The sequence below is a fragment of the Cetorhinus maximus genome, chromosome 23 (genome assembly GCF_964194155.1).
Source record: "Cetorhinus maximus chromosome 23, sCetMax3.hap1.1, whole genome shotgun sequence".
Taxonomy (NCBI): domain Eukaryota; kingdom Metazoa; phylum Chordata; class Chondrichthyes; order Lamniformes; family Cetorhinidae; genus Cetorhinus; species Cetorhinus maximus.
The window spans coordinates 2,343,631-2,369,216 of NC_135901.1; the positions used below are offsets into that span (position 1 = coordinate 2,343,631).

A 25,586-nucleotide genomic window follows, 5' to 3' on the forward strand; every position below is an offset into this window, starting at 1 on the left:
TCTCCATTCCTCCACTGTTACTAAATTATCAAACTGCTTATCCAACACCAAGTACTGTATGAGCAGAAATTTTCTCCAATCAAAATTTGGGAAGACCAAAGCTATTGTCTTCAGTCACCACTTTGAATTGTCAAGGAACTATCAGATTTTTTTCTGATATTATTGTGGGATATTGTGAAACAAGCTTATGGTTCTGTGTGTGTGTGGCTAATTTAATTAACTAAAGACAATTAGACTGCAAGGTTTAAATTATCAAAGGAGTGAGGTGTAAAAGAAGCATTTGAAATGGGGATGAGTGAGCTGGAATGAGGTCTCAGTGGATAAGGTGTGAAGGTAATTTATATGTTTAGATAAAGAAGGAGTTGTTTGATTTTCAAAGGGATGGTGTAATGTTTACAACTGACAAGATAAGTCAGGCAAAGTGATTGCATTCGTTTTTCCCAGAAGTGCTGGCCATAATAACAACGTGAAAGATTTTTATATTCTGGGAAAAGTAACTTTGAAAGAGAAACAATGGGATTTACAAATCAAAAGGTATAAAATATATTTAAAGAAGGATGGAAGGTTGTGTGGGGTATGGCCATGTGAGAACTTGAAAGGTGCAACGTGTGAAACAGACTTGGGGGGGGGGGGAAAAGCCTCAAGCTACCCTCCAGAAGTTTGCTGTTCCAGTAACCAAGGTTGTGTTAAAAGCCGTTGGAATTTCACTGTCGAGTGGGTGCTTGTGGTAATAGTATTGAATGTGTTTATAAATTGGGAATCTATTTGGGCTGTTGCCTTAAAGGAAGTGTGTAGTTGGTAGTCTGGTTAAGTATGAATTTTGCGAAATGCTATAAGATTAAGTAACTGTGTAACCGTGATTTTGTGTGTGCGTGTTTAAGTTTTTTCTTATTTTTATTTTCTTAAGTTTTTATTAAAGTTAATAAATACTTTAAATTAATCTTTAAAATCTCTGAAGGTGGCCGTGGACTCATTACTTCTGACTTCAGTGCACAAGCCTCCTTGTAATAAATGCAAATAGAAAAATCATTGTGATAGTTTGGCCAAGTCTCCCTTGTGGATTTGATCAGCCTGGAAAATTCTGTTCCATAACGGCCGTGTGCATCCCTCTCCCTGGGAACTGTCTGAGGCTCAACCACACTGTTCACAATCCTGGTGTCAGATTTAACCCCAAGATAAGCTTCTGACCACATATCCGCACCATCACTAACACCAGATATTCCACCCCACCCCAGCTCATATGGGACACTTGCCTTTATTAGCCGAGACACAGAATATAAGAGCAGGGAGGTTATGTTGGAGTGTATACAATGTGAGTTAGGCCACAGCTGGAGTGCTGTGTGCAATTCTGGTCACCAAACTATAGGAAGGATGTGATTGCACTGGAGAGGGTGCAGAGGGGATTCACCAGGATGTTGCCTGGGCTGGAGCGTTTCAGCTATGAAGAGAAACTGGATAGGCGAGGGTTGTTTTCCTTCGAGCAGAGAGGGCTGAGGGGGGACCTGATAGAGGTGTACAAAATTATGAGGGGCATAGATCGGGTAGATAGGAAGAAACATTTCCCCTTAGAGGTGGTGTCAATAACCAGGGGGCATAGATTGAAAATAAAGGGCAGGGGATTTGAGGAACCAGCAAGATCCCACAACTAATCTGATAATGAGCAGATAATCTGTATTTGTGATGTTGATTTGAGTGTGGAAGGGGATGTGTAAAGAGCTGGTCATTGTATAGAGATGTGAACCAAGGAAATGGTACCTGTGTGTAATAGTGACACAGCCTTGTGTTCACACTCAGAACAATACACAGATATCCTTGTGGTTATGGTTTGAACAGGGCCAGATGACGAATGTGGTGAACAAGTTAAATATAAATATCTCCAGTGTAGCTGCAGCTTCTTAGATCAGAGCTGGGGGGAAGAGAGCTCCGAATCCACTGCATTATCTTCCCATGGAGAGGTTGTGCAGTCAGTAGTTTAGTGGGAATAGTGTCAATGGAGCAGGAGGTGTGTCTCATGGACAAGATGAGCTCTGAGAGGGCATGAGGGGAGGTGGGAGAGAAACTAGAGGAAGATGTGAGTTCAGAGCTCGGTATAAGGGGAACTTTAGGGGAGGTTTGGCCCAGTAGGTTAGGGGAAGGGAGGGAAACAACAGAGGCAGCCAGTTGGATTGTCTCAATTTTAGTGACAAAGAAGACCATGAGCTGCTCCTCCATGAGCACTTGTTGGGGGTGAGGATGGAGGAGACAGAGGAGAGGGAGAGCAATTCAAAAGGAGCTAACGTGTTAGAGATATTAAAATGACACAACATATTGTGTATTTAAAACAAAGCTGATTTATTTAACTTTTATCCAGAATATTAATCCCTATAACTGGGCTGGAGTTCACTTACATCAGCAGAAATAAACTAGGAATGTAGTTCTGTTCTAAGTGTGATTAACAGCAAAATTCAAGCACTATAAGTTTTTTTACTTATTCGTTCATGGGATGTGGGTGTCGCTGGTGTCACTGGCCAGGCCAGCATTTATTGCCCATCCCTAATTGCCCTTGAGAAGGTGCTGGTGAGCCGCCTTCTTGAATCACTGCAGTCCGTGTGGGATAGGTACACCCACAGTGCTGTTAGGAAAGGGGTTCCAGGATTTTCTTCTAGTGACAGTGAAGGAACGGCGATATAGTTCCAAGTCAGGGTGGCGTGGGGCTTGGTGGGAAACATGAAGATGGTGGCGTTCTCATGCATCTTTGTGAACTTGCTGGTGTCTCAGCAGGGTGGATGAGTGAGCAAATCCCTTCTGACATACGGTGCAGGTGAATGGCCTCTCCCCAGTGTGAACTCGCTGGTGCTCCAGCTGGTTGGATAATGTAGTGAATCCCTTTCCACACAAGGAGCAAGTGAACGGCCTCTCACCAGTATGAATGCGCTGGTGTGTCAGCAGGTTGGCTAACTGAGTGAATCCCTTCCCACACTCAGAGCAGGTGAATGGCCTCTCTCCAGTGTGAACTCGCTGGTGTACAGTGAGGTCAGATAATTGCCTGAACCCAGTATGGCACCGAGAGCACCTGAATGGCCTCTCATCAGTGTGAATACGTTGATGGCGCATCAGTTCACCAGAACTTTTATAGCACTTCCCGCAGTCTGGGCATTTAAAAGGTTTCTCGTCAGAGTGAACTCGCTGGTGAGCCAACAGGTTACATGACAGAGTGAATCCCTTCCCACACTCGGAACAGGTGAACAGCTTCTCCCCGGTGTGACTGCGCCGATGAGATTCCAGCTGAACTGGAAAATTGAATCCTTTCCCACAATCCCCACATTTACACGGTTTCTCCTCAGTGTGACTGCGCTTGTGTCTCGACAGGTCAGATGATCGGTTGAAGCCTCGTCCACACACAGAACACGTGTACGGTTTCTCCCAACTGTGAACGGTGTTTTTTCCTTCCATGTTCAAAATCCGACAATATTCAGGTTACGATAAATTCTGCAACTCTGTTAGATCCTGAAGTGATGTTGGGTTTGAATTTCCTGACTGTAAATTCTTCCCCTCTAATATCCTGTGAAATTGATTTAAAACAGAGAAAAGGGAGTGAGTCTCTCTCTACCCACAAAAACACAAAGGCAGATTGTGAAATTGAGCTGAATGAATCTGGTAATTTGTGGGGCCGGCACTAGGGAAAAGTGACCATGAAAACTGCTGGATTGTCATAAAAGCCCAACTGGTTCACTAATGTCCTTCAGGGAAAGGGATCCACCATCTCATCTGGATCTGGACTCGGGCTTCTAAGAGAGAACAGGCAGACATTGAGATGTGGGAGCATTAGGGGGCAAAGGAGAGGGATTTTGTATATCCACAACTCAACCTAAACTTTGACAGAAACTTCCAAACCCTCAACTTCTACTATCTGTAAGGACCAGAGAAGCAGGTGTATGTGAACACCATCACTTCCAAGTTCCCCTCCAAGTTGAAACCGTCTTGACTTGTCTGACTCCTAGTACTGGATGAACAGAAATTTCCTCCAGTTAAATATCGTGAAGACCAAAGACATTGTCTTCAGTCCCCGTTCTAAACTATTCCATAGCCACTGACTTCATTCCTCTCCCTGGCAACTGTCCCAGGCTGGACTAGACTGGGCACAATCTCAGTGTCATGTTTCCCCCCAGCTGATCTCCTGACCACAGAACACCGCCTATTTCCACCTCAGTAACCTCACCTGTTTTTCCCGAGTCAGCTAATCTGCTTCTGAAACTATCATCCACTCCACTCCCTAAATTTGACTATTCTAATTCATCCCACATTCAACCTCTCTGTAAAGCTGAGATCATCCAAAACTCTGCTACCCTTCACTGCTCTGCTCACTGAGCTACTTAGGCTTCAGGTTGAGCAGTGCTTCAAATCTTAAAACTTTCATCTGTTTCCAAATCTCTCCAAAGCTTTGCCCACCCCTATTTCTGTCATCTCCTCCAGCCCCACAGTCCTCTGAGATCTCTGTGCTCATCTAATTCCAATCTCTTCAGCATCCCCATTTTCAGTTCCTTCAGTGTTTGTGGCTGGGCCAAAGGCAAAAACTCACAATATCCCTCATGAAATCTCTCCACCTCTGTAACTTACTTTCCTCATTAAGACACTCCTTCAAACCTACCTCTTTGACCAAACTTTTGACTTTCTTCCCTGATATCTCCGTGTGTCTCGGTGTCAGATGTTGCTTTGTAAAACTCCCATAAAACACCCTGGAATGTTTGATTACATCAAAGGCACTATATAAATGAAAGTCAATGTTACAGACTTGGACACATATCACCATTATAAATGTAAGTCAATGTTACAGACTAGGACACATATCACCGTTATAAATGTAAGTCAATGTTACAGACTAGGACACATATTACCGTTATAAATGTAAGTCAATGTTACAGACTGGGACACACATCACCATTATAAATGTAAGTCAGTGTTACAGACTGGGACACACATCACCGTTATAAATGTAAGGCAGCGTTACAGACTTGGACACACATCACCGTTATAAATGTAAATCAATGTTACAGACTTAGACACACTCACCATTATAAATGTAAGTCAGTGTTACAGACTGGGACACACATCACCGTTATAAATGTAAGTCAATTACAGACTGGGACACACATCACCGTTATAAATGTAAGTCAGTGTTACAGACTGGGACACACATCACCGTTATAAATGTCAGTCAATTACAGACTGGGACATACATCACCGTTATAAATGTAAGTCAGTGTTACAGACTGGGACATACATCACCGTTTAAATGTAAGTCAGTGTTACAGACTGGGACACACATACCGTTATAAATGTAAGTCAGTGTTACAGACTGGGACACACATCACCGTTATAAATGTAAGTCAATGTTACAGACTGGGACACACATCACCGTTATAAATGTAAGTCAGTGTTACAGACTGGGACACACATCACTGTTGCTTCATCACTGGATGAAGATCCTCTCAGTCTTTACCTAACAGTTTTGTGGAAGCCCCTTCACCACACGGGCTGCAGCGGTTCAAGAACAAAACCCACCATCAATTTCTGAACAGGTAACTGGGGATTGGCAATATGAGCTGCCTTGCTACTGACTCCTATAAGCCCATCATAAATTAAAAGTATCTGCCTGTGTGAAATGGATTAACAGCTCCTGCAGGAATCCTTGTTCCTCCCGCTCCCGGCCGCTCCCATTCATACTCCAGGAGCCGCGCTCACTCTCACTGAGGCTGCGCATGCTCCGCGCAGACAGGCGGCTTCCGGGGGCGGAGCCTTCCTGCGCCTGCGCGTTACGGCCCTTCTGATGGAGATAGGGCGTATTCACTCCCGCGGAGCATTCTGGGTCTCCTTATCCGCCATCATTCAAAAAGCGTCCGGAGGGTGAGAAGTCTGTTCCAGTAATTTTGATACAATCCGTTCTTTACACCGAGAGGGCCGACACTGTTGATGTTTCTGCCAGTGACAGGTCCGGGTTAGCAGCCGCCATCTTTATAGGGATAATGTGCAGCCTGGCGCATGCGCAGCCGCTATCTCTATAGGGGGCAGAGCGCAGGCGCGGCCATCCTTGGACCGGATGCAGGAAGAAAAGAGGTTGTGAATTTCTCACCTGGACTCAGTGAAACCTCCCTGGAAACTCCTTTTACAGGAGTTAGAACAGGAGGATTCCCAAGCGGGAACCTCAAACCAAATATCATGTCATGATCTGACAGTTACTCGATTCATCAGGACCTGAATATCATCGTCCTCAGAATGTGGAAGGTGAAATGTCTGTGGGCAAAGATTACAGATATTAGAGAGACTGGGAAACTTTTAATGATCTTTTCAGGTTAAATTTGAGACCAATTCCATCGATCTCGTTAGGAATGTTGAAGAATTTTTTGTATGCAGGCAAATTACCTCGTGTGCTTAAATAAACATACTTGGCAGCTAAAGTGGGCAAACCGTTGAGCTGTGTTATTAGTGAGAGTTACAGTCCCAGTTTTGGGTAAAGTTTGTTGTCCATGTCGCAATTCATTCAGTCCGCTGTGTCCGTGATGACCGACTAGTGGTCATCCAGCCAGATCCCAAATTCCAGTTCTTGGTCCGTAGCCTTGCAGGTTACATCACTTCAAGTGTACATCCAAATACCTAGAGCCATAGAGCTATACAGCACAGAAACAGACCCTTTGGCCTATCATGTCTGCCCCGGTCATTATCTGCTCTAATCTAATTTTCCAACACTTGACCCGTAGCCCTGTATGCTATGACGTTTCAAATGTTCATCTAAATACTTCTTAAATGTTTTGAGGGTTCACACCCTTTCAGGCAGTGAGCTCCATATACCCCCCACCCTCTGGGTGAAAAGATTTTTCCTCAAATCCCTCTAAAGCTCCTGCCCCTTACCTTAAATCTATGTCCCCTGGTTATTGACCCTCCACTAAGGGGGAAAGTTTCTTCCTATCTACCCTATCTATGCCCCACATAATTTTGTTCACCCCAATCAGGTCCCTCCTCAGCCTTCTCTGTTCTAAGAAAAATAACCCCAGCCTATCCAGTCTCTTCATAGCTGAAACATCCAACCTAGGCAACATCCTGGTGAATTTCCTCTGCACCCTCTCCAGTGCAAACATATCCTTCCTACAGTGCGGCGACCAGAACTGCATACACTACTCCAGATGTGGCCTAACTAATGCTTTATACAGCTCCATCATAATGTCCCTGCTCTTGTATTCAATGCATTGACTAATAAAGACAAATATCCAATATGCCTTCTTAACCACGTTATACACCTGTCCTGCTGCCTGCAAGATCTATGGACATGCACACAAAGGTCCCTCTGATCCTTTCTACTTCCTAAAGTCCTATCATTCTCATGTACTCCCTTGCCTTGTTAGTCCTCCCAAAATGCATCACCTCACATTTTCAGGATTAAATTCCACTTGCCACTGTTCTGCCCATCTGACAGCCCATCTATATTGTCCTGTGGTCTAAAGCTTTCCTCCTTGCTATTTCCCACACCACAGATTTTCATTTCATCTGCGAACTTACTGATCATAGCTCCTAGATTCATGTCTAGATCATTAATGTACACTTTTTAAATGTTATGAGGGTTTCTGCATCTACCATCCTTTCAGGCAGCGGGTTACAGCTCCCCACCACCCTCTGGGTGAAAAAGAATTCCCTCATATCCCCTCTATACCTCCTACTTCTTTCCCCTCATTATGGACCCCTCAACCAAAGGGAATAGCCTTCCTATCCAATCTATCTAAACCCCTCATAATTTTATACATTTCCTTTAAGTCTCCCCTCAACCTCCTCTGTTCCAAAGAAAACAACCCCAGCCTATCCAATCTTACCTCAGAGCTAAAATTCTCCATTCCTGGCACATCTTCTTATATCCCCCCTGTACTCTCTCTGGTGCGATCACATCCTGTACTGTACACAGCACTCTAGCTCTGGCATAACTAGTGTTTTATGCAGTTCAAGCAGAACCTTACTGCTCTTATATTCTATGCCTTGGCTAATAGGGGTAAATATCCTGTAGGCTTTCTCAATCACCATATCTTCCTGTCCTGCTACCTTCAGGGATCTGTGGACATGAACTCCAAGATCTCTCTGTTCCTCTACAATTCTCAGTATCCTTCCATTTATCATGTAATCCTTTGCCTGGTTTTCCCGACAGCTTTCTTCCTCATTATCAAACACACCACCATTTTTGTATCATCAGCAAACTTCCTGTTCATGTCCATTAGATTGGAAAATTGCAAATATAACTCCTTTATTCAAAAAGGGAGGGAGACAGAAAGCAGGAGGCTATAGATCAGTTAACCTAACATCTGTCATAGGGAAGATGTTAGACGCTATTATTAACGATGTTATAGCAGGGCACTTAGAATAATTCAAGGCAATCAGGAAGAGTCAACATGGAAATCATGTTTAACCAATTTATTGGAGTCCTTTGAAGGACTCACATGTGCTGCGGATAAAGGGGATGCAGTGGATGTACTGTACTTAGATTTCCAGACGGCATTTGGTAAAGTACCACATCAAAGGTTATTACAGAAAATAAAAGATCTTGGTGTAGGGGGTAACATATTGGCATGGATAGAAGATTGGCTAGCTAACAAGAAGCAGAGAGTTGGCATAAATGGGTCTTTTTCTGGTTGGCAGAATGTAATGAGTGGTGTGCCATAGGGATCAGTGCTGGGGCCACGCCTATTTACAATTTATATAAATGATATGGATGAAGGAACCAAAGCAATGGTTTCTAAATTTGCTGACAACACAAAGATAGGTAGGAAAGTAAATTCTGAAGTGGACGTAAGGAGGCTACAAAGTGAAATAGATAGGTTAAGTGAGTGGGCAAAGATCTAAATGGTGAGAGATTGCAGAGCTCTGAGATTCAGAGGGATCTGGGTGTCCGAGTGCATGAACCAGAAAAGGCTGATGTGCAGGTACAACAGGTAATTAGGAAAGCTAATAGAATGTTAGAATTTATTGTGATGGAAATTGATTACAAAAGTAGGGAGGTTATGCTTCAGTTGTACAGGGCATTGGTGAGACCACATCTGGAGTATTGTGTACAGTACTAATCTCCTTACTTAAAGAAAGATGAAAATGCATTGGAAGCAGTTCAGCGAAGGTTTACTAGACTAATACCAGGAATGTCTTATGAGGAAAGGCTGGACAGGTTAGGCTTGTATCCACTGGAACTTAGAAGAGTAAGAGGTGACTTAATTGAAATGTTTATGATCCTGAGGGGTCTTGACAGGGTGAATGTGGATAGGATGTTTCCTCTTATGGGAGAATCTAGTCACCGTTTAAAAATAAGGGGTCGCTCATTTAAGACAGAGATGAGGAGAAATTGTTTCTCTCAGAGGGTTGTGAGTCTTTGGAACTCTCTTCCTCAAAAGGCAGTGGAAGCAGAGTCTTTGAATATTTTTAAGGCAGAGCTCGATAGATTCTTGATTAACAAGGGTGTGAAAGGTTATCGGGGGTAGGCAGGAATATGGGGTTGAGGTTACAATCAGATCAGCCATGATCTTATTGAGTGGCAGAGCAGGCTTGAGGGGCCGAGTGGCTTACTCCTGCTCCTAATTTGTTTGTTCATATTTAGGTCTGACTCAATTATACAAACCAGGAATGAAGGAGCCAATACTGAGCCCTGTGAAACCCCACTGGAAACAGCCTTCCATTCACAAAATACCACCCATCGACCATCATAATCACTTCCTGCTGTTGAGCCAATTTTGGATTCAACTTGTAACTTTCTCTGGGATCCCATGAGTTTTTATTTTTCTGCCCAGTCTGCCATTTGGGACCTTGTAGATGTGGAGAGAGAATGTTTCCATTTGTCGGAGAATCCACAACTAGGAGCCAGAAATACAAGATAGTTACTGATAAATCCAGGAGGGAAATAAGGAGAAATATGTTTACTCAGAGTGGTTAGAAAGTGGAACTCACGACCACAGGAAGTGGTTATGGCAAAAAGCTGAGATGATTTCAAAAGGAAACTAGATGAGTACATGAGAGAAAAAGGAATAGAAAGATGAACTGAAAGACTGAGCTGAGTTAGATGGAATGGAAGGGGAAGCGTGTGGTGTGTAAACACCAGCACACACTAGTTGGTCCAATGGCCTCTTTCTATTCTATATTTTCTCTTTTTACAGGCATGGAGTGTCAAAGGGAAACTAAAACCAATTATCAAGATTTGTCAGAGCCACTCAATTCATCAGGACCTGAATATCATTGGCCCTTGAACGTAGAAGCAGAAATGTTTGTCTGTTCTGTCTGAGGAAAAAATTTCAAGCATCAGCATGACTGGAAAAGACACCCACACACTCGAGTGAAAGTGTTCCAGTGCACTGACTGTGGAAAGAGCTTTGACCAGTTACACAGCCTGAAAAAGCATCATACCATTCACAGTGAGGATAAACTGTACACATGTACTGTTTGTGGACAAGGCTTTAATTGATCACCTAACCTGGAGAGACACAAGGACGCCCGCACCATGGGGAAACCATGGAAATGTGGGGACTGTGGGAAGGGATTCAAATACTCATCCCGGCTGGAAACTCATCGACACACTCACACTGCGGGGAGACCGTTCCCCTGTTCCATGTGCCCAAAGGGATTCGCTCGGTCATCCGACCTTCTAAGGCACCAAGTCACTCACACTGAGGAGAGGCCATTCACCTGCTCCATGTGTGGGAAGGGATTCATTAATTCATCCGACCTTCGGATACACCAGCGAGTTCACACTGGGGAGAGGCCGTTCACCTGTTCTGCCTGTGGGAAGGGATTCAGTCAGTCAGCCCACCTGCTGGCCCACCAGAGAGTTCACACTGGGGAGAGACAATTCTCCTGCTCCGACTGTGGGAAAGCATTCATCCATTCATCCCATCTGCTGAGACACCAGCGAGTTCACACTGGGGAGAGGTTGTTTACCTGCTCTGAGTGTGGGAAAGGGTTCACTCAGTCATCCCATCTGGTGAGGCACCAGCGAGTTCACTCGTGACTGCAGGGGTTGGATTCTGCTGTTATTGCTGCAGTTAATCACATCCAGGACTGAACCATGTTCATTCTGAGAGTTGGTGTTCCTTTCTGCCAATAATAATTGCACTGAAGTTTAATATTCTGGTTATATATCAAATAAATCAGCTGTGTTAAACTCATTGTTGTAAATTTTTGTTTTTCCCACCTGAGTGTTTAACATCACCTGGCTGGAGCTCAGAAAGGACAATCTGGGGGAGGATCATACGGCCGGAACAGAACTTCAACCTGGACACAGTCCAGGAGCACGATGACCATCCACACGTCGTTCCTGTTGGATAAAATCAAACACAGCGTTTATTCTCCGTTTAGTTATCTGACCTTTCCATTTTGTACAGTTTACACTGATCTCCATGGTAACACAGATATTGTGTTTCCTTCTCTCGTTACTGAATACTCAATCTCAGACTTGTTTCTCCCAATTTATGTAGAACGTCATATGGACCTTCCCAAGTAGCCCCCCACCCGTTTAACAATGTTTTTAACGTGACTTCATCTCCCATCGAACAGTTAATGTAACGGGTGGGGTGTTTCTCCCTGGAGGTGTTGAGATGGGCAGCACCATCTTCTCCACTAACTGTAGCAGGGAGAATGCTGAGGTTTGTTGGAGGTTCTGGAGAAACTGGTCCTGAGTCTGTTGAGTAGCCATGGGGTGTGGGACCCGGTGGGACGCACGATCTGGATTGGCCAATGAGCTGTGACCGGGGAGTGAACAGGAGTGGAGTGAATGGTCATTAAGACACCAGGTGAGGCAGTGACCCAGCCATTGGGCTTGATCAGATCATCAGCTCCGTTCATGACAGCTTTTTCAGTGTCGTTTCTCCAGAGTGATTAAACATCTTGACCATCCCACTAGAGTCTGGGTGGTAGGGGATGCGGAAATGTTGTTCCACACCCACAAGATGACACAGCTGCTGTATTGCCTCTGCTGTGAAATGAGAACCATTATCACTCTCTATCCTATTCAGAAAGTCCCATCTGGTAAAGATCTGTTCCCACAAAGTTTTAGCTGTAGGTGACTGCATCATTTATACAGACAGGGAAAGCTTCAATCCACCATGTAAACATATCTATAACTACCAGGATATATACCGGTCCCTTCCTTTTACTGTGTGTAATAGGCCTGTATATGTAACTGCAATGTTTTCCAGGGAACATCATTCAGATGGGACATGTCCATTGGGACCTTTCATTTCACAGGTCTGGATTAATTTGGACACAGATGAGACACAGGTTCAGGTGGTGATGGACGTCCTGGTGCATTGAGAACTCAAGGAAAGAGAAACGTGCCCCAATTTGATCCATAAACAAAATTAATTATTTTCTAAGACATTAAGGTGTGACCCAATTCAAATTAGAGCCATTCTTGTAATAGGAATGTTGAGGCCACGATCAGATCGCCAATCATCTTATTGAATGGCTGAGCAGGCCCGAGTGGCCTACCCCTAATTCATATGTTTGTATCATGTATAATGGGGGGAGACCTTACTGGCTGTGAGTGATGAGGGAAAGTCTTTCCTATGGTGCCTGGCCTTTTTGGCCATAATCACAATGATTGTATTTTGGGTGGATCACAAGGAATCCCCTCTGGAGCAGCTTTCCTACTGAGTCGGTCAGTCTGGTTATTACCATCACCCTCTTCACTAACCCCTGCTGCTGATGCACCTTCACCTTACAAATAGCAACTTGTCCTGGTCACTTACCAGCAATATCTCAAATCATTCGGAGTTTGAAATGGTGGGTGAGAGTTTTCCTTTCTGCTGTGGAGAGGCTGTGTTTTTGTTGCCGGAGAAGTAAGTTTACACTGAGGGAGTTACAAATAAAGGAGCTATTTCCAAGTCTGTGACGTGGAGGGGAACTTCTAGGGGGAGGTGTTCCCATCTATCTGCTGCCCTTGTCCTTCTAGATGGTAGTTGTCGTGGGTTTGGAAGGTGCTGTCGAAGGAGCCTTGGTGAATTCCTGCAGTGCATCTTGTAGATGGTACACACTGCTGCCACTGTGAGTCGATGGTGGAGGGAGTGAATGTTTGTGGATGGGATGCCAATCAAGCAGGCTGCCTTGTCCTGGATGGTGTCAATCTTCTTGAGTGTTGTGGGAGCTGCACTCATCCAGGCAAGTGGGGAATATTCCATCACACTCCTGATTTGTGCCTTGTAGATGCTGGACAGGTTTTGGGGAGTCAGGAAGTGAGTCATTTATCACAGAGTTCCTAGCTGCTGACCTGCTCTTGTAGCCACAGTAGTTACATGGCTAGTCCAGTTCAGTTACTGGCCAATGGTAACCCACAGTATGTTGATAGAGGGAGATTCAGTGATGGTAATTCCATTGAACATCAAGGAGCGATGGTTGGGTTCACTCTTGTTGGAGATGGTCATTGCCTGGCACTTTTATGGTGCGAATTTTACTTGCCACTTGTCAGCCCAAGCCTGGATATTGTCCAGGTCTTGCTGCATTTGGACATGTATTGCTTCAGTGTCTGAGGAGTTGCAAATGGTGCTGAACATTGTGCAATCATCAGAAATATCCCCAATTCTGACCTTATGATGGAAGGAAGGTCATTGACGAAGCAGCTGAAAATAGTTGGGCCGAGGACACTACCCTTAGGAATTCCCGCAGTGAAGTCCTGGAGCTGAGTTGATTGACCTCCAACCACCAAAACCATCTTCCTTTGTGCAAGGTATGACTCCAACCATAAGACCATAAGACGTAGGAGAAAAACTAGGCTGTTCAGCCCACCGAGTCTGCTCCGCCATTCAGTGAGATCATGGCTGATCTGACAATCCTCAACTCTACTTTCCTGCCTTTTCCCCATTACCCTTGATTCCCTTACTGATAAAAATGTGTCTATCACAGCCTTGAATATACTTAATTATCCAGCCTCTACAGCTCTCTGCGGTAAAGAATTCCACAGATTCACTATCCTCGTATAGAAGATAATTCCTCCTCATCTCTGTCTTAAATGGGTGACTCCTTGCTCTGAGATTATGCCCTCTGGTCCTAGCCTCCCCTACAAGGGGAAACAACCTCTCAGTATCTACTCTGTTAAGCCCTCTAAAAATCTTATACGTTCCAATAAGGTCATCTCTCATTCTTCTAAACCCCAATGAGTACAGGCCCAACCTACTCAACCTCTCCTCATGAGAAAATCCCTCCATACCCGGGATCAACCTCGTGAACCTTCTCTGGACTGCCTCCAATGCCAGTATATTTTTCCTGAGATAAGGGGACAAACTGTTCACAATATTCTAGGTGTGGTCTAACTCATGCCTTGTATAGTTTTAGCAAGCCTTCCCTATTTTTACTCTCCATTCCTTTTGAAATAAAGGACAACATTCAATTTGCCTTCCCTATTACCTGATGAACTGATATGTTAGCTTTGTGGGACTCATGCATGAGCACTCCCAAATCCCTGTGTGCTGTAGCTTTCTGCAGTCTTTCTCCATCTAAATAACATTCAGCTCCTCTATTCTTCCTGCCAAAATGCATAATCTCACACTTTCCACATTAGATTTCACGTACCAAGTATTTTTTTCCCACTCACTTAACCTGTCTATATCCCTCTGTGGATCCTTTGTGTCATCCTCACCACTTGCCTTCCCACCTATTTTTCTGTCATTTGCAAAGTTGGCGATAGTACATTCACTTCCCACATCTACGTCATTAATATATATTGTAAAAAATTGTGACCCCAGCACTGAACGGAAGTGGCTGCAGAGATAGTGGAGGCATTGGTCGAAATATTCCAGAACTCACTGGATTCTGGGAGGGTCCCAGCGGATTGGAAAACGTCTAACCTGATGCCCCTGTTCAAGAAGGGAGGGACTATAGGCTATACGCCAGTCAACCTAACATCTGTAGCTGGGAAAAAGGTAGATTCCATTATTAAGGAAGAAATAGCAGGACATTTAGAAAAGCTGAACGCAATCAAACAGAGTCAACATGGTTTTGTGACAGAAAAATCATGTTTGACAAATTTTCTAGAGTTCTTTGACGATGTAATAAGCGGAGTTGATAAAGGGTAACTTTAGTGTATTTAGATTTCCGGAAGGCATTCAGCAAGGTGTCACGTAAAAGATTATTGCTCATGATGGGAGCTCACGATATTTGGGGGAATTGATTGAGGATTGGTTATCACACAAAAGACAGGGAGTCATGATTAATGGGTCTTTTTTCAGGTTGGGAAGATGTAACTAGTGGAGTGCCACAAGGATCAGTCCGAGGGCCTCAATTATTTATGATCTATATTAATGACTCGGTGGAGGGGGCAGAGTGTAATGTATCCAAACTTGCTGAAGATACAAAATTAGCTGGGAGGGCACGTTATGATGAGAACATGAGGAATCTTCAAGGGGATATAGATAGGCTGAGTGAGTAGGCAAAAGCTTGGCAGATAGAGTTTAATGTAGGAAAATGTGAGGTTATGCACTTTGGTAGCGAGAATCAAAAGGCAAACTATTATTTAAATGGAGACAGACTCCAAAAAAGTGCAGCACAGCAAGATTTGGGTGTTCTTGTGCATGAAACATAAAAAGTTAGCATGCAGGTTCAGCAAGCGATTATGAAGGCAAATTGAATTTTGGCCTGTATTGCTAGGGGGTTGGAGTTTAAGAATAGGGAAGTCTTGTTTCAACTGTACAGGGTGTTGGTGAGGCTGCACCTGGAGTACTGTGTACAGTTTTGGTCCCCGTATTTAAGAAAGGATATACTGGCATTGGAGGCAGTTCAGAAAGATTCACTCGGTTGATGCCTGACATGAAGGGGTTGACTTATCAAGAACAGCCAAACAGGTTAGACCTTTATTTATTAGAGTTTAGAAGAATGAGGGGTGATCTTATTGAAACATAAAAAATTCTGAGGGGGCTTGACAGGGTAGATGTTGAGAAGATGTTTCCACTAGAGGGGGAATCTCGAACTAGGGGACATAGTTACAGAATAAGGGGTCTTTAAAACCGAGATGCGTAGGAATGTCTTCTTTCAGAGGGTAACGAATGTCTGGAATTCTCTACCCCAGAAAGTTGTAGAGGGTAGATCACTGAAAGTATTTAAAGAGGAGGGAGATAGATTTTTGAAATACCGGGGAGTTGAGGGCTATGTGGAGCTGGCGTGAAAGAGGAGTTGGGGCCTGGAGCAGATCAGCCATGATCTTATTGAATGGCCTATTCCTGCTCCTATTTCTTATGTTCTTATGATCCATGTGTCACTCTACTAGTTACAGGTCGCCATCCTGAAAATGCGGCCCTTATCCCAACTCTCTGTCTTCTATTAGTTAGCCAATCCTCTATCCATGCTAAAATACTACCTCCAACACGATGGCCTCTTATCTTAATAAGTGGCCTTATGTCTGGTGCCTTATCAAACACCTTTTGGAAATCCAAATATATTACATCCACTGGTTCCCCTTTATCTATCGTGCTTGTTACCTCCTCAAAGAATTGTAATAAATTTGTCAGGCATGATTTCCCCTTCATGACGCCTTTCTGACTCTGCTTGATTATATTATGCATTTTTAAATGCTCTACTATTACATCCTTTATAATATACTCTAACATTATCCCAGTGAGGGAGGTTAAGCTAACTGGCCTTTTTTTTGTCTCCTCCCTTTGTGAATACAGTGGAGAGTTTTCCCCCGATTCCCATTGACTCCAATATTCCGAGTGCTCCTTGATGCCGCACTCAGTCAAATGCGGCCTTGATGTCAAGGGCAGTCACTCTCACCTCATACTGCAACATCACAGGCAACTGGTAGTTGTGAGGCTGCAATCTTTTAATGCCTTTGCTTTGTAACTCAATAATTCATCTACTCCATCCCACTCGGGATACTCCCTTAACTTGGGCTTTATTAATAATGTCACTGTGATATGTGGGGTGTGCAGAATTATTGTAATAAACTCTACCAGGTACTCTATGGGCTTAACTAACCAGTGAACGCTTGATATTGGCTCAGGACACTGGGCCAGTGATCTTTCCACGCAGGTGAATGTGCCTGAGAAGCACCCAACTGAAAAAGCTTTTCCATTCACCTCCTGCATCACTGCAGCGGATATACATTGTTCTGACAGTGCCAGCAGGGCTGTGGAATTAATTGGATAGATCTTCCAAAGAGCCAGCACAAGCATGATGGGCTAAGTGATTTTCATCTGTTCTTTTAGAACAGTGAATATTCCTCATCCCGTGATGGAAAGAGGAACCAGAGACTATGGGATTGAACGTAGCGAGAATCAGCACCTTCAGGGCAGAAGAGAGACATGGGAACAAGTGGCAAAAGCTTTAAAAACTCAGTGCATTCCTACAAGAGAGAAGCAGTTTAAATCACTTTGAGCAATTTGAATATGGAAGAGCATCTATTCACGAGGATCCATGGGTGTCTTTTTATTTATTGATCTCAATTATTTTCTTTCCCCTCTGGGGATTCAATGGCGCTACTGTTACCCAACATTCCCTGCGGTTGTGAATGTGCCCTATTTACACTCCAGTAGCCCAGTACGCAGGCGCAGTGCTGGACTGTATCTGGAGCATGCGCAGTGTCACTTTGATCAGTGTCCTGGATTTTTTCAGCGGGTGAGATTCGATGGGGCGGAGTGAGGAATGTAGCCGGGAGTCGGCGTCGAGAGGGAGCGGCGGCATCATAAACACTTGACGTAGGCCGCAAATCGGGAATAGGACTCTGCAAATCCCGCGTTTTCAGCTCTGGGCCTTTTTCCCGGAAATAGGCCCAGTTTGATGGTCGCCATATTGGTTCAGTGGCCATCTTGGTGACGAAACAGTGCATGGGCGGGGCTTCAGGGCACCTGTGACCAGGAGAGAAAATCATTGGCTCATTGATTTTATTCTCGCGCTGCACACAGGAGACGGCGAATGTCCCGGGTTAATTACCGCCATCGTTTGAAGGGCAATGTGCTGCTGGGCGCACGCGCTGCCATCCTAACAACATCAGAATAAGAACATCAGAACTCGGAGCAGGAGTTGGCCTGTCGGCCCATTGAGCATGATACACCATTCAATGAGATCATGGCTGATCTGATTGTGGTCTTAACTGCACTGCCCGCCCCTTATTTTGATGCTTAAATGAAAAATTTGTCTAACTCGGTCTCAATTAGTCTTTTGGTAGTAAAGAACTTGAGTGTTGCTGTAAAAAGAGACATGTGGAAGCTTTTCATCTTGTACTCATCGGGGCACTTCGCAAGAATACCAATGTAAGGAAAAACAACTATATATACTGTATGTAAAGAGAATGCTGATTGGTTGGCAAGTGGACTCTGATTGGTAGAGGCGTTGCTATGCAAAATGCACTAGTGATGGTGACTGACAGTTAACTGCAAAGCATTGTTTGAAATTTGAACCAGTTTGACCCTGATTGGTCAAGGCATTGTCCTGAGGAATGAGTCAGCAAATGGCTGTCACTTATTTTGTTTAGCTGAAACAGGCGCAATGTGTGTATATGTTTTTTCTTTCTGCAAAGAACAGAGCCCTATAATATATGTAGCTTCCAGTACATGCAAATGCACCACACTGCAAGCCCAACTAAGAATCTTAAATTGGTTATCAATGTAATTTTTAGCACACTGACGATTATTTAGCAAATGTTGTCCAATCACGGAATCACATCTAATATTGGACACTGTTTTGAGCTTTGCAAACACAGGCTGGTTGGGTATGGTCTGTTTGCAATGCTTGGCAGTTAACTGTCAGTCACTATCACTGGTGCATTCTCCATGGCAATGCCTCTACCAATCAAAGCCTACTTGCCAACCAATCAGCACTCGCTTTGCATGCAGTATATATAGTTGTTTTCCCCTTATATTGGTATTCTTGCCAGCTGTCCTGTTCAGTGCAAGATGAAAAACTTCAACATGTCCCTTTTTTTTTAGCAATACTCAACTTTGCATCTATTCAATAACCAGACCTCCACTCCTTGCTGGGGAAGAGAGTTCCACAAACTAATGGATGCCTGAGAGAAGAAATTTCTCCTCACTTCAGTCTTCCGCATCTCAGTCAAAATTATTGACAACCTTTATTTTTAAATTGTGCCTCTTTGTTCCATATTCTCCCATGAGGGGAAAAAGCCCTCTCAGGATCCACCCTGTTAAGTGCCCTCAGAATCTTACAGGTTTCAATAAAATCACCTCTCATTCTTCGAAACTCCAATGAATACAGACCCACCTTGCTCAACCTTTCCTCATGAGGCAAAGCCTCTCATTCCAGGAATCAGCCTAGTGAACCTTCTCTGAACTGCTTCCAATGCAAATATGTCCTTGCTTAAGTTATCTTGGACCAGGCAGCAGGAGGAGAGAATATTGTGAATTTCTATCCTGGACTGACAGTGATGGATTCTGGAACCCCTTTTACAGGGGTTAGGATGGGAGGATTTACACACAGCAAACTCAAATCAAGAGAAATGTTTGTCTCTTCTGAATTTGTACCTGAATCTGACACTTATGACTTTTGTAATCTCCTTTTACAGAGAGCTAGAAGATTTGAAGTCTGTGAGATTTTTCTCTGACTCCAATGCTTCTGATATCTTTCCAGCTGCAGGCTCCAGCAGGAGATTTTAAATTTGAAAACAGTGAAATTGTTTCAGGGGTGAACATTCATCGACAATTTAGAGCTTTTACTGCTGCGCTCTGGTCCCATGTCTCTGAGGCTGGTGTGGCTCCTTTACTGTGGATCTGAATCCATGTCCATCCATTGCTCTGCTTCACCCCTACCCTTCACAATCACCTCTCTACCGTTGTATGGCTCCATCTGCCTCTAATGATGGGTGTATTTTAACCATGTTTAGTATTTTACTGTTATTTTCACCAACTGTGTCTAAATGAGGCTTCCACTGCTGCCCATCCCCCCAGCTATTCACTGTTGATTTACCAGCTTTATCTTCCCATGGCCAGGAATTATTTTTCCTGCACTAGAGATCATTTCTCTCCCACTTCTGAGCTTATATTGACTGTCAAATTCTGCTTCATTTGTATTCCCCATAATTCATTCTGTACACCCTGAAATGTTAACTCTTTCTCTTTCCACAGTTACTGCCTGACCTGCTGAGTATTTCTAGCACTTGCTCTTTTTATTTCAGATTTCCAGCAGCTGCAGTATTTTGGTTTGGTTTTATTGCAGGCATTTCTCACAGAACCGAGTCTGGGAACAGAGATGAACCAATTAAGAACGGATTTGTATTTGGGTGGGTGTTGATTGGAGAGGTTGGTCCCTGGCCTCCAGTGTTAGTCTTTTTCATGCAGCCATAGAATGATTACAATACAGGAGGCCATTTATCCTGTCATTCCTGTGCTGGGTCTGTGCAACCGCAGATCAGCTAGTCCCACTCCCTGCCCTTTCCTCATAGCCCAGCTTTTTCTCTTCAGGTACTTATCCAATTTTATTTTCAAAGCCTTTGCTGTATCAGTTTGAGTTGGAGTGGAGATGGAGGAGAAGCTGCTGGGTTTAACCACAAGGACCTAGCAATTTCCAACGTGAAATTGTCAAAGGGAGGTAGGTTCTGGGGAAGATGAGGTTGTTGAGCAGACACTGGCCATGAAATGTAAAAGATCATTGTTTTAGGAACAAATATTTCTGTAGATGCTTTTAATCTATTCTATAAATGCATACTTATAAAATTTATTCTGGGGATTTGGGCGTCACTAACAAGACCAGCAGCAGATATTTCCCAACCCCAGTTACCTGTGGAGAAGATGATGTTTGACCTTCTTGAAGCACTGCAGTCCGTGTGGTGAAGGTGCTCCCACAATGATGTTAGATAAGGAGTTACAGGTTATTCACCAGTGATGAAGAAGAAACAATGATATATGTCCAAATCAATAACAACAATATTGCAACTTTAATGTAACAAAATGTTCCAAGGCATTTCCCAGAAATATTACAAAGCAACATTTGACACTGAGCCACATAAGGAGATATTAGGGCAGGTGACCAGAAGCTTTGTCAAAGAGGCAGGCTTTAAGGACTATCTTAAAGGGAGAAATTGAGGTAGAGAGGCAGAGAGGTTTAGGGAGGAAATTCCAGAGCTTACGGCCTAGGCAACTGAAGGCACAGCCACCAAACAGTTAAAATAGGAATGCTCAGGAGGTTGGAATTAGATAAGCACAGATATCTCAGAGGGTCATGAGACTGATGGAGATTACAGAGACAGGGAGGGGCCATGGAGGAATTTGAAAATAAGGATGAGAAATTAAAAATTTAGATTCTTCTTAACCAAGAACCTTTGTCGGTCAGCGGGCACAGGAGTGATGGGCGAGGAAGACTTGGTGTGAGTAAACACAAGGGCAGCAGAGTTTTGGATAGCCTCAAGATTACAGAGAGGTTGAATGTGGGAGGCTGGCACGGAGTGCCTTAGGATAGTTAAGTCTAGAGGTAACAAAGGAATGGATGAGAGTTTCAGCAACAGGTGAGCTGAGACTAGGGCAGAGTTGGGCGATGTTACTAAGGTGGAAACAGGCCGTCTGGGTGATGATGAGGATGTGTGGTTGTAAGCTTTTTTCATTATTCATTCATGGAATGTGGGGTTGCTGGCTAGGCCAGCATTTATTGCCCATCCCTGATTGCCCTTGTTCAGAGGGCAATTAAGAGCCAGTCACATTGCTGTGGGTCTGGAGTCACACGTAGGCCAGACCAGGTAAGGACAGCAGATTTCCTTCCCTAAAGGACATTAGTGAACCAGATGGGTTTTTTTTGTAGTAAAAACCCATCTGGTTCACTAATGTCCTCTAGGGATGGAAATCTGCATTCCTTGTACTGGTCTGGCCTACATGTGACTCCAGACCCACAGCAATGTGGTTGACTCTTAACTTAGGGATGGGCAATAAATGCTGGTCTAGCTAGCGATGCTAACATCCCATGAACAAATAATTTTAAAAAAGAGCTCATCTTGGGGTGAAATATTACACTAAAGTTTTGAACAGTCTGGTTCAGCCTCAGACAGTTGCCAGTGAGAGAGATGAAGTCAGTTGTTAGGGAATGGAGTTTGTAGTAGGGACTGAAGACAACACTTTCAGTCTTCCCAGTATTTATATGAAAGAATTTTCTGTTCATTCAGTACTGGATGTCAGACCAGTCAGGAGAGTGTGTGGCTTCAAGGGGAACTTGGAGAGTTGGTGTTCACACACACCGGCTACCCTGGTCCTTCTAGGTGCTGGAGGCTAGTGGTTCAGGAGATTTGTCAAAGTTATGGTCGAGTAGTAGGTATATAAAATCCCTCTTCTTCAACTGCTGCCTCTCCTACTTCTCTCTCTCTCTCTCTCCTTCCATAGAGACCAGAGTCTTGCATTGACCCGGTCTGGGTGGAAGGTTCCATTAATAAGAACTAGGAGCAGGAGTAGGTTATTCAGCCCCTCGAGCCTGCCCCGCCATTCAATACGATCATGGCTGACCTCATTTCGGCCTCAACTCCAATTTCCCGCCCACTCCCCATAACCATTCAACCCGTTACTAATTAAAAATCTGTCTATCTCCTCCTTAAATTTATTCAGCGCCCCGGCATCCACTGCACTCTGAGGTAGTGAATTCCACAGATTCACGACTTTGAGAAAAGTAATTCCTCCTCATCTCTGATTTAAATCTACCACCCCTTAGCTTAAAACTATGGCCTCTTGTTCTAGAATGCCCCAGAAGAGGAAACATCCGCTCCACGTCTACTTTGTCTAGCCCCTTTAGCATCTTATATACCTCAATTAGATCTCCACTCATCCTTCTAAACTCTAGCGAGTATAGGCCTAAACTGCTCAATCTCTCCTCATAAGACAAGCCCCGCATCTGTGGAATCAATCTAGTGAACCTCCTCTGAACTGCCTCCAATGCAACTACATCCTTCCTCAAGTAAGGGGACCAAAACTGTGTACAGTGCTCCAGGTGCGGTCTCACCAATGCCTTGTACAGTTTCAGCAATACTTCCCTATTTTTATACTCTATTCCTTTAGCAATAAATGCCAAAATTCCATTTGCCTTCCTTATTACCTGCTGTATCTGCATACTAGCTTTCAGCGATTCATGCACGAGGACACCCAGACCCCTCTGCACTGAAGCATTCTGAAGTTTCTCTCCATTTAAATAATAATAATAAATAATAATAATTCCCTGAAGGACATTAGTGAACCAGTTGTGTTTTTACGACAATCCAGCAGTTTTCACGGTCACTTTTCCCTGGTGCCGGCCCCACAAATTACCAGATTCATTCAGCTCAGTTTCACAACCTGCCTTTGTGTTTCTGCGGGTTCTCTCTCACTCCCTTTTTTCTGTTTTACATCGATTTCACAGGATATTAGAAGGGGAGGATTTGCAGCCCAATTTATCATAATGTGAATGTCACCGGATTTTGAACATGGAAGGAGAAAGCACTGTTCACAGTGGAGAGAAACCATACACTTGTTCTGTGTGTGGTCGAGGCTTCAGCCAATTATCTGACCTATCAGAACATAAATGCAGTCACAACAGGGAGAAGCCGTGGAAATGTGGGGACTGTGGAAAAGGATTTAATTATCCGTCTGACCTGAAAACTCATCGGCGCTGTCACACTGGGGAGAGGCCATTCACCTGCTCCGAGTGTGGGAAGGGATTCACTCAGTCCTCCCACCTATTGATACATCAACGTGTTCACACTGATGAGAGGCCATTCAGGTGCTCTCACTGTGGGATGCGTTTCAGGCGATCATCTGACCTCACTGTACACCAACGAGTTCACACTGGGGAGAGGCCGTTCATCTGCTCCGAGTGTGGGAAGGGATTTACTCGATCATCCAACTTGCTGATACACCAGCAAATTCACACTGGGGAGAGACCATTCACCTGCTCCGAGTGTGGGAAGGGATTCAATCATTCATCTGACCTGCTGCAACACCAGCGCGTTCACACTGGAGAGAGGCCATTCACCTGCTCTGAGTGTGGGAAGGGGTTCACTTGTTCATCAGACCTGCTGACACACCAGCGAGTTCACACTGGGGAGAGACCATTCATTTGCTCCAAGTGTGGGACAGGATTTGCTCGCTCATCCACATTACTGAGGCACCAGCGAGTTCACACTGACGAGAGACCTTTTAAATGCCCAGTCTGTGGGAAGTGTTATAAAAGCTCCAAGGAACTGTTGTCTCATCAACGTGTTCACACGGATGAAAGACCATTCAGGTGCTCTCTCTGCGGGACTGGATTCAATCAATCATCTGACCTCACTGTACACCAGCGAATTCACACTGGGGAGAGGCCATTCACCTGCACGGAGTGTGGGAAGGGATTCACTCAGTCATCCAATCTGCTCAGACACCAGCGAGTTCACACTGTGGAGCGACCGTTTAAATGCTCAGACGTGGGAAGTGTTATAAAGGTTCCCAGGAACTGATGTCCCATCAACGTGTTCACGCTGACGAGAGACCATTCAGGTGCTCTCAATGTGGGACTGGATTTAAGCGATCATCTCAACTCACTGTACACCAGCGAATTCACACTGGGGAGAGACCGTTCAGCTGCACAGACTGTGGGAAGGGATTCACTCAGTCTTCCGCTCTTCTGAGACACCAGCGAGTTCACAAGTAATTACCGTGATTGGATTTTACAGCTGGTCACATCCAGGACTGGGCCATGTTCTTTGGGGTCTGTTTTTGCTGATGTTCACAGAATCACAGAATTTTAACAGCACAAAAGGAGGCCATCCGGCCTATCGTGTCTGCACCAGCTCTGCAAATGAGCATCATGGCCTAGTGCCATTGCCCTGCCTTTTCCCTGTACCCTTACACATTGTTTTGATCCAAATAACCATCTAATGCCTTCTTGAATGCCTCACTTGAACCTTGCTCCACCGCACTTCCAGACAGAGCATTCCAGACCCGAACCACTCGTTGTGTGAAAAAGATTTTTCTCCTGTCCCACTTGCTTCTTTTATAAATCACTTTAAATCTGTGCCCTCTCTTTCTTGATCTTTTTACGAGTGGGAACAGCTTCTCCCCATCTACCCTGTCCAGACCCTTCATGATTTTGAACATCTCTATCAAATCTTCTCTTAGCCTTCTTCTCTCCAAGGAGAACAGCCTTAACCTCTCCAATTTATCCCCATTGCTGAAGTTTCTCATCCCTGGGATTATTCTTGTAAACTCCTTCTGCACTCTCTCCAATATCTTCACATCCTTCCTATAATATGGTGCCCAGAACTGAACACAATTTTCCAACTGAGGTCTGGTGAGTGTCTTATATAAATCCAGCATAACCTGCCTGCCCTTGTACTCTATGTCCCTATTAATAAAGCCCAGGGCACTATAAGCTTTACTAATTGCTCTCTCCACCTGTCCTGCCACCTTCAGTGATCTATGCACATATACACCCAGGTCTTTCTGCTCCTATATCCCCATGTTCTTCCTACCAAAATGCATCACCTCAAATTTCTCCGCATTGAACTTCATCTGCCATCTATCTGCCCACTCCACCAACTTGTCTGTCCTCTTGAAGTTCCACACCGTCCTCCTCGCAGTCCACAACACTCCCAACTTGCATATCGTCTGCAAACTTTGAAATTGTTCCCTGCACACCAAGATCTAGATCGTTAATATATATCAGGAAAAGCA

At 44.3% G+C, this 25,586-nt stretch overlaps 3 protein-coding genes across 5 annotated transcripts in view; 1 reads left to right on the top strand and 2 right to left on the bottom strand.

Moving 5' to 3' along the window:
• LOC144698102 (uncharacterized) overlaps nucleotides 1-25,586 on the bottom strand; it is an 862,314-nt gene that overhangs the window by 695,654 nt on the left and 141,074 nt on the right. The gene's annotated exons all lie outside the window — the stretch shown is intronic.
• LOC144697711 (uncharacterized) overlaps nucleotides 1-25,586 on the bottom strand; it is a 96,581-nt gene that overhangs the window by 53,323 nt on the left and 17,672 nt on the right. The window contains exons 3-5 of the mRNA XM_078569720.1: nucleotides 17,501-17,822; nucleotides 6,217-6,270; nucleotides 2,731-3,201 (exon numbers count right to left, since the gene is read on the bottom strand). Coding sequence (XP_078425846.1) covers nucleotides 2,731-3,201; nucleotides 6,217-6,270; nucleotides 17,501-17,822 — 847 coding nt within the window. The remainder of the gene's footprint in view (nucleotides 1-2,730; nucleotides 3,202-6,216; nucleotides 6,271-17,500; nucleotides 17,823-25,586) is intronic.
• On the top strand, nucleotides 10,222-24,734 carry LOC144698107 (uncharacterized). Of its 2 annotated transcripts, none has more exons than XM_078570035.1 (2): nucleotides 10,222-10,989; nucleotides 23,548-24,734. In XM_078570035.1, exons 1-2 carry the CDS (start codon nucleotides 10,493-10,495, stop codon nucleotides 24,368-24,370), a joined length of 1,320 nt encoding a protein of 439 aa, XP_078426161.1. In that variant the 5' UTR covers nucleotides 10,222-10,492; the 3' UTR covers nucleotides 24,371-24,734. The 2 variants fall into 2 exon arrangements, with proteins under 2 accessions (XP_078426161.1, XP_078426160.1); XM_078570034.1 differs by lacking the exon at nucleotides 10,222-10,989 and adding an exon at nucleotides 19,496-19,614 and having other exon boundaries at nucleotides 23,296-24,734.

What these genes read in the sequence shown, in the direction of transcription:
- LOC144698107 (XM_078570035.1), top strand. Translation starts at nt 10,493, where the DNA reads ATGGGGAAACCATGGAAATGTGGGGACTGTGGGAAGGGATTCAAATAC. An exon ending in CTGGTGAGGCACCAGCGAGT is followed by an intron (nt 10,990 to 23,547) that starts TCACTCGTGACT and finishes TCATCGGCGCTG; the next exon opens with TCACACTGGGGAGAGGCCAT.